Source organism: Aptenodytes forsteri, unplaced genomic scaffold, assembly GCF_000699145.1.
Source record: "Aptenodytes forsteri isolate BGI_AS27 unplaced genomic scaffold, ASM69914v1 Scaffold26, whole genome shotgun sequence".
NCBI classification, from domain to species: Eukaryota; Metazoa; Chordata; class Aves; order Sphenisciformes; family Spheniscidae; genus Aptenodytes; species Aptenodytes forsteri.
In genome coordinates, this window is record NW_008794125.1 from 5,656,620 (window position 1) to 5,665,756 (window position 9,137).

Here is a 9,137-nt window from a genome sequence, read left to right on the forward strand (position 1 = left end):
CTCTTGTTACACTGTTGATACAAAAATGTGAGAACACTCACCATTGCACTGCACTTGAGGACTTCACCATCATAGTCACTACCGTCTGCCGGATAACTGTTGCACTGCACTTGAGGACTTTATCATAGTCACTACCGTCTGCCGGATAACTAATATCAAGTTATTCACAGTATCTAGGCCTTATATCCTTTCATTTTATCACAGCACCAAAGCTCATTTTCAGAAAATGACTCATTTCTTTGTTTTCACCCTACAAGTAATGATTTTTGGAAAGAGAACATGATGCTGTGTCTCTCCTTAGACATTACACATAGCTGACATGGATTAGGCTTCTGCGGTTCTCTGGTTTCTCAAATCATCCCATTTTTGTGTATTGTCACAAAGAAATAGTGTGATTGTGGTACAGGAGAGAGGAGGGCCTCTTTGGGGATACATGAGGGAAAAGAAAGATCCTATAAATACAGACGGTGCACACCAGAGTAAAGATTAGTATTACCTCACTAGATGTCCTAGCCATGCCCTAGTGCTGGGGATTATCGCTGGAGTTCTCCAAATATTCTGAAGTTCTTCCTATTCTGGATCTTTACTTCCAATTTTACTTTGTGCAACAAAACCACGTTAAGTATGCAATATTAATTGAGGATATTTACACCTCACACTCTCGCCCTGGGTTCAGGTGTATAGACATTATATATCTCTATGGTCCTCCAAAGACCACACTACCTACCACAAAGCAGCCATCTCAGAGCAGCTCTGCTGGTATAGGCTGCCAACATGACTGGAATCCTAAGCATACTTATTAGGAGTCTCAGAGGGCACACCAAAAGCTAAGTAGACCGTGCAGACTGGCCTGCAAGGTACTCTGAGGCACTTTGCTGGAACAGCAGAAAAAAGAAAAGAAAGCAAGAAATCTGTCTTGTTCTAAGCAATGAATGGAGATGTCTTATGAGCTGCCAGATGAAATTATTTTGGAAACACTAACGCTGCAATGTACTTTCTTCTAAAGTCACAAGGGTTTCCTTATTGACAACACTTGAAATGTTTTACTGATTTATCTTTGTGTTTTATAGCTAACTGTGAGAAGGGTTTATGGCAGCTGGCAAGATACTCAGTCACAGCCTTGCCACTTTTATTACCCCTAGTGACCAGATGGACCAAGCAATCCACACTTCTAGGCTCTGCAGGGTTCTGTTGTTGCACTGATACCTGTTGTTCATAACGCCTGTTCACGTCGCTGTTTCAGACCCACAACTCTTGCTGCCAGGAGAAACACAGCCCCGGTGAGCGCTTCTGCGACAAAGGAGATCCAGACTAGTGCCAGTGACCAGCCAAACCTGATGTCAATTTCTACCAGGAGATCCTTACTCCTCAGGAGGCAGACAGCTTCTTCGAAGGCAGCAGCTGAATATGCAATATAGACACTGATCCCAGTAAGTGTAACAAGAGCTGGGAAAGAAAAACATATTCAGCTAGTTAGCATCCACTGCAGAAATTAAAAATAATTAATTTGCTATCTCTCAGGGCTTCTTTGCCACTCCTTCCTATCTACCCAGGCCAGATTGCCAGTTAGCCTCTGTTTACCTTTGAAATCTAGTTGAGGCTGTTTTTTGGGGAAGAGTGAGAGAGAAGTAAAGGGAAGGTTATTTCTGTCCATTGAGTTTAGTGTGTTCTCACTGTTAAATACTGAATCAAAATGTATAACAGCAAGCCTCCCACAATAAAAATCTAGTCAGGTCTTTTACAGATATCTAATGCATGTACATCTCTGTTTTCAATACTGTATTATAATGCATCCTGATTTCTCACTGCTGTGCACCACGTACAGTTGTCTACCTCTATGCAAGAAAGCCCATGGAGACAGAGATTCTTGAATTTCAGGTCAGTGACCTGAATTTAGGCTGGTTTCTAATTTTGAGTATCATAAGTTTTGAGTGTTCAGTGTAAATGTGTTGGTCTTTACTGTCACCTCCCAACAAGTGTTGTGGAGTCATGACTATTCATCACTTCCAAATAATTGAGCCAAAGACACCCTTGGAGCAGACTAAAAATAAATTAATAAAGGCACTCAAACAAGAAGCCAGATGTTTTCAGAAAGAAAGGACTGTACAGAAGCTAGCAAACTTAAGGAATGGCACATCTAGCACAAGTGCATGCTACATCCTGGGCCTGGCATGTATGTCAGTCAAAGGACATACACTAACTTACGACTTTACTGGATCAGTGGCAGGAAAGATGCAACAGAAAGGCCCTGGATTAAAGGACTGTAGCCCAGGGAAAGTAGGTACTGGAACACTTGTAGGACAAGATAGTGTCTTATCTGATTCTGAGGGAGAAAAATTTTTGGTCTGGCTTTCTGTTAAATCACAGTGTAAGTCTAGATGAATCTGCATTTTTGCCAGAAAGACAAGTTTGAGTAAAGACAAACCAAGACAGAAGTGTATCGGGTTATCCAACAGTCAAAATTCATACTCATATTCCTGATTTTAACCATGCTGTGATGCCTGTACCTTATTCTAGTCCTCTGCAAGGGGGGAAAAATCACATCTCTATACCTTTTGTCAGCAGAAATGGAAATGACTGTTTTGTTGACATTTTCAACAAGGTACGCTGAGTTCTGTGATCCCCCTTAAATGTGGCCGCATTTAAAAAAAAACGGGGAAGCATGTAGCATATCCTGGGATCTGGAACATATCAGTTCCGGTATTTTCAAAAAAACTCAGGTTTCTGGAATTGCATCATAAAACATGTCTTTCAGCTGAGACAGAAATATCAATACCAAACTTTGTGAACTGGAATAGCCTATAAAACTGTGCATGCCCGTTACATGCATCAAGCCTCAGTGCAGCTGAAACAGCTGAACAATACCACCTGAGCGGGAGGAGGGTCTGGTCTCACACCAAAGGCCACCCTGCAGTCTGTTCGTGCTGTCCTGGGAAACAGCACTAGTTGCATCTTCAGAACATATCCAAGCACCCCTCTCCTAACACTGTCTTTGTGTTTCCTTTCCCTCTTTGCAACCCTAAGTGTCTCAGAAAGGCACAGTACTCCACCCCTCAGCAGGATAATCATGCTTTGCACTTCACAGCTTTTCATCTTTCACTTACTATTTGGAGTAGTTTTCAAATAGCCTAAGCCTTTTTAGTGAATACAGCTTTCTGATGTTCTAAGGAAATCGAAGTTACTTTTTTTTTTTTTTTCAGAAGAAAAGCATGAAGGGGGATGGTTAGTCTTTGTAAGAGCATTTCAGACTAAAAAGGTCAGTCGAGACTTTGAGACAGCAGCATTTGCTTCCAGCAATCTCTTACCATTCTCTTCTTAGAAACACAGGACTGTAATCAGGTGATGAGGGCCAACACTGAGGGTCCCCTTTTCTGTTGGGGAAAAAAGAATGTTTTAAGAAAATGGAATTTATTTTTTTTTTTTTTCATTTTTCACGAAGTTACTTTTTTTTTTTTTTTCAGAAGAAAAGCATGAAGGGGGATGGTTAGTCTTTGTAAGAGCATTTCAGACTAAAAAGGTCAGTCGAGACTTTGAGACAGCAGCATTTGCTTCCAGCAATCTCTTACCATTCTCTTCTTAGAAACAGGACTGTATGATCAGGTGATGAGGGCCAACACTGAGGGTCCCCTTTTCTGTTGGGGAAAATTTCTGTTTCAAGTTACATTGTGAAACAGTACTGAAAATCTATTTGGAGAAGAAAATGGAGATGGATTTAAACCCAGTTTTCCTACTTTGACAGAATGTTTTTAGTTTTAATTCATAAATTACTTTCTAAAACACAGAGGGTTTGGTTACAGCAAAAATAATAAAAAACAAAATGTAAAAGAATGTTACTAGCTTTAAATTGAAATGTTACACTCCAACTAAAATAACTCTTTGGGGTTTCTTTTTGTGACCCACAGTTTGGGGACATCACTCTAGTTCAAAACTAGCAGTGAAGCTAACCCAGGAATGCCTAGCAAGACCCTTTTCAGGAACATGCAAATGCCTTTGAAAAAATGTCAGTTTTCTTAATAGTTGTAAGATCTGTGCAAGGCTATCAAACCCTATGCTTTTACTAATTCCAAAGTCACTTCTCCATTACTCCATTACCCTGTCTGTAAAGAATTTGAGCACTGTGCTGAGAAGGTATTAAATCTTTTGTGTTAATGGGCACAGCAAACACATTGTGTTCAAAGTGTGACTCACTCCACAGGACATATGGTTGTGTGTGATTATTTGCCTTTCCTGACTCTAAGTGGCAGCTTTCTATTCCAGAATCCTGTCAGGAGCTGAGCAGACACCAAGTGAATGAACACCAGCATTATTCTGAAAGCAAACTCTTGCTTAGATTTTCCCCTGGAAGACAAAGTGGTGTTTCCCAGATATAATCTCTTATTATTTAAAATGGTTAAGCCAGGAGTTTGATATAGTACCTCCAAAAAGAAAAAGTAATCCCGTCATTAGAAGCAGCAGGTAGGCCCTGGCAAGAATGCTGATGAATCCAGTCATTCCTCCAAAAATCATCAATATCAGGCTGAGGGGCATCAGGATGACAAATGTTCCGTGCATGTCTGAAGAAAAATTAAGAAAGTTAATATTTCAATATTTTATTATGGTGTCATTGGATGTACTAGTAATTATTGAGTGCAGAGCCCCTGATCAGGATCAAAGCCTTATTCTGTGCTGCACAAACAAGGAGTCGGACAATCTCTTGGTTTTTCAGTTTAAGTTGGCAGGACAAATATATGGTATGGAGAAAAAGGTAACATACAGAGCAAGCCCTTCACAGGATCACAGCCTGTGTTTCAAACAGAGACCACAAATATAAAGGATATGTCTACACGGATATATTTAAGCAATTAAACTGTTCTCAGATATTAAGCCTAGCTGGATAACAGGTGATGCATTGCATATCAGGTAGTCACTGATGACCTTAATAAAAAGTAGCCCTGGTTATCTGGATCATACAGATCACAGTGCGTGGCATTGTTCCGTTTGGGTGGTGAGATCCAGCAGATGCTTTGGTTAAATGCTTTCTTTTCTGTCACGTGTCCTCTGCTGAACTGATCTAGCAAATTGTTGTCCTTTTCCTTTGTTGCAGCTGACCATCAACTAGAAGTAAATTTTCTCATCCAGCTCTGATTCTGTGTCTGTCATTGTTTTCTACAGCAGCTTCACTAAGGATATTAACCTATCCTGGTTGCTTCCTCCCATGCTAAATGTTTTACATTAGTCTTTATTGATCCCTATAACATTTTAATAGCTGTGTAAACAGAAGGTTGCTATGTATTTTTTCATATCACACTGTTTTTTCCATCATAAACCGTCTTTGTGTCATTGTTCCCTCTCATGCAATCTATCCACAACATTCAACCCAACCTTTTCTAGAATAATAACCAAAAAAAAGTAATTCCAGCTTCCAGTATCCATTTATTTCATACCAGAGTGAAGTGCTGAGTTACTGAGAAAAGAAAACTTAAAATCCATTTTCTGAAGGGCTCTGGGCTTCAGTGTCTCATTTAATTTCACAGAGGAACAACAATACACCATTACCTGGTAGGAAAAGGAGTCAGTTAAGAGATCACAGTTTGTGTATGATCAGATGATCAATTTTTTTAAGTCACTGTAACTGCCCACTGAAGTGGAAGTACTCCATGTGCCACTGGCTAAGGATCCAGCTTATCTTCTTCGATATCATTATAAAGATAAGACACAATTGTGTAGATATCTCTGTTCAGTTCTAGAACCTTGGAAGGTTAGGAACAGCCTGCATGGGATCAAGGCATGAGTGGAACGTGGTTTCAAGACATAATTATTTGTTTTGTGCAGTACAGAACATGCTCACAAGGAAAAATGCAGCAAGTGACAAAGCTTTAGGAGGTGACCCTATTGTTCTTTGATTTCCTTTTATTTATGCTGGTGTTATATTCTCATATTTAGTCCCACATATGCCCACATCAGGATAAGGTGATGCTCAGAAAGCACGAATTCAGCATTCCGCATTGAGGGGAACACTTCCTCTCTTTGCTACTAAATCAGAGGATACTCTGTGGGCTTTCCTTCAGCAAAACTGGCCATGGCTGCTGTTTCTGGCTAAGAAACCCAAACCTATAGCAATTCTCAGATGCTAACAGTCAAATTAATCTTCAGCTTACTGTGTATAAACCAGTATGTCAAAACTGCTAGTAAATCTTACTTGAATACCAAGAGGAGAAACAGGCATGGAACTTAGTTCAGGAGTTTTATACAGTTAGAAGTGGTTGTCAGGGATGTGATGTGACATGATGTGACAGAACAGAGAATTGGCACACAATTTAGTTCTAATATTCTAGAGAGGCAGCAGGAGCAGGCCAGTCTTCTGCCCTGTTTGTGCTTCCTGCAGGTATTAGGCCTGATTTTGATTTCCCACCATTTTGACATCCATGTGTCCTCTTAGATTTGGTCTTGCATGTAAGAGGTGAAGAAGCCTTGGGGGGAACAAAATCTGATGCAATTAACACTTTAAAACTAAGAATGTAAGAATGGTGCAACTCTGTCCTCAGACCTGGCTTTGCTGGGAGGGAAGAAACATAAACAAGGTCATCACCGGGCCTGTGCTTTGTGATTTTCCAGGTGTCAAAGTTGCTGCTAACAAACTATACCTCAGGACAGTAGCACCAACAGTTGCTGTTTCTTTGATTTTCCTTTTCATGGTGTGATTTCAGCTACTGCAGCTGGGACTGTAACCTTAGCCAGGACAAGTGCGGGTGAAGAAGATAAGGCTCTGAATGTAACCTTTTCTTTTGAAGCAAAGGGAAACAAATCCATGCAGGGGTATTCTCCAGGGGAGTGTCATAGATTACATTTCTATCTGTGACAGTTGCATGTAACATCAGAATAATTCTGATTTTTATGCTCTCTTCAATGAAAATACAGGTTTTAGGGATATCTCAGCTGAAACCCACAAATCCCACTGTGACAGAGCCTTACTTTTCCTACACACAGCTGGGATCACATTTCTCATAAATCATCTGCAGCTTTTTTAAAATCAAATATTTAATGGACTGTATTTGGTTAAACAGCACTTTTATCACCTCCAGTGTTCTAGTTCAATACCTAATACCCATTTGTCCTTCTTCTTTGAAATCTGCAACTGTCTGGGAAACTTATTCTAAAATGCTGCCATGGAAACCACTCACGAATCTGAATTCATGCCGTCTGGCATACGATATTATACCATTATATTCCTTGATTAGAGGGACAGAATTAGTTTATAGAAGGACATGACTTAAAATATCTTTACTGTGTTTCTGTCTTCAATAATCGTCTGCGAACGTAGTTAAAACACTGATTTGCAGTCATTTTAGTGTTTTTTAGCTTATGTTGAAATACATATTTATGCACTACGTATTATACATATAACTGTCTTCATTTTGATGAAATTAATCTAGTATTGAAAAAAAACCCCAACCTAAAGCATTTTGCACAAGAAGTATGTGCACTTTCCTGTAAAACAGAATTCAGTTTCCCACATCTATTTCTCAACGCCTGAGTTCCCTGTCAGTCCAACATGAAAGATCCAATAGTTTAATCAATACTGAAACAAACCGATGAACATTTAAAAAACACTCCAGTTTTTTCTAGCAAAAAATACTTTAATTGCTTGATCTGAGTTAATGAAGTTTTACATCAGGTAGCCAAAGCTGTTTTACTAGAGGTCTGACCAAACATCTGTAAGAATGACATCTGCAGTGTGTGTCCAGATCTGTGAATTTGGCAGACATTTCTAAATTGCCACCCAACACAGTTGTTGATGAGTTGTTTGTAACAGAAATTTGTGGAATGAACTAGAAAAATTGAATGGTGTCAAAAGTAACCAACTGCAGATCTAGCAGTTTTGTTAATCACCTCCTGTTAACATGCTGGAGCTTAATTGTTTCAAACTAACTTTGGATTTGTTTGCACAGCTTATAATAGCAAATAGTCTCTAGAAATCTGTAATAGTCACCTCATCAGAAATACTCCAAATGGCAGCAGCTCAGAAGAGCTTAATTAAGGACCTGTTTATCTTCCCCAGCAGTAACTAAATAGCCAGTTAGAACAACAAAAGCCTCTAGCTGAAACAGAATGCTGGCAGTAGCTAAAACCAGTGGGGTTGCTCTGGAAAGACTTGGCAAAGCCAGGAAGAAACAGTGCACTGAGAAAGCCTGACCTGCTTGCAAGGAAGGAATGAAGGAACCAACTTAGAGAAACAACGAGCAACAGAAAAGAACTGCTGTCTGTGGCTAAATGTGAGACTTCTGGGCTTGAACCCCAGGGACACGAAGGCCTGGGTTCCCTCCTGTTCAGTAGAGAAAAGATGATGGTGGATGAGAACTCACAGGGTTAGGGTACTCCAGGGTAATTAGCTAAGCTCTGGACTTTGTGTTACAGGTTTTGGCTTTGTGCTCCTCATGCAACAAGTCTCTGAGCTAAACTGGTAGACAAATTGCAGACAGTAGAAATAAAATGATGCTAGACTTGGTACAGGTGGGCACTGACAAAAACCTTCAATACTAGGAATGGGTAGAATGATAAACGTTAAGTGATGCACTGTGGTTCACATTCTATTCCTATGGCACCAATGAATTTGAAAATGAGAACATTCATCAGAAGTTGTCACTCATTAGGTCTCAGCTGCAGTGATGCTAAAGTTATCTCAGATTTCTGAATATATTTATGGTAATATCTACTGTAAGTACCAAAGCAACTGGTCACAAAACCTCTTTGAAGGACCACTGCGCTGTTGCTCAGAAACAAAGCAGATCCATTTAGGTATACACCTACCATATCAATTAAGTTAGAATTTCTATGTACATCATCTGGGTCCTATTTCACTTGGCCTCTGAACTGGCTCTTGCCAGGTATTCCAGCCCTAGCTGTTTCCTTCTGATAACTTAAAATCAAAAAGAAAAATTGTGAAGAACTGTAAATCCACCAGGAAAAATGTAATGGCAGCCAAAGAATAAGGCATTCTGGGATTAGGAGCAGGAGTATAAACATGTAACTCAGTAAAAATAAAGCAGGCCCATAAAGAGTGGGGAGAAGTGTGAAAGCAGCTGGCTAGTGACTGTTTGTCGTGGTTTAACCCCAGCCGGCAACTAAGCCCCACACAGCCACTCGCTCGCTCGCTCCCG

General features: G+C 40.0%; 1 protein-coding gene across 1 annotated transcript in view; it reads right to left on the reverse strand.

Annotated features, from left to right (window-relative positions):
• Window positions 1-1,213: 1,213 nt before the first annotated feature.
• TMEM114 (transmembrane protein 114) overlaps window positions 1,214-9,137 on the reverse strand; it is a 26,683-nt gene continuing 18,759 nt past the window's right edge. The window contains exons 3-4 of the mRNA XM_019471636.1: window positions 4,416-4,553; window positions 1,214-1,446 (exon numbers count right to left, since the gene is read on the reverse strand). Of these exons, the coding sequence (XP_019327181.1) occupies window positions 1,214-1,446; window positions 4,416-4,553 (371 nt within the window). The remainder of the gene's footprint in view (window positions 1,447-4,415; window positions 4,554-9,137) is intronic.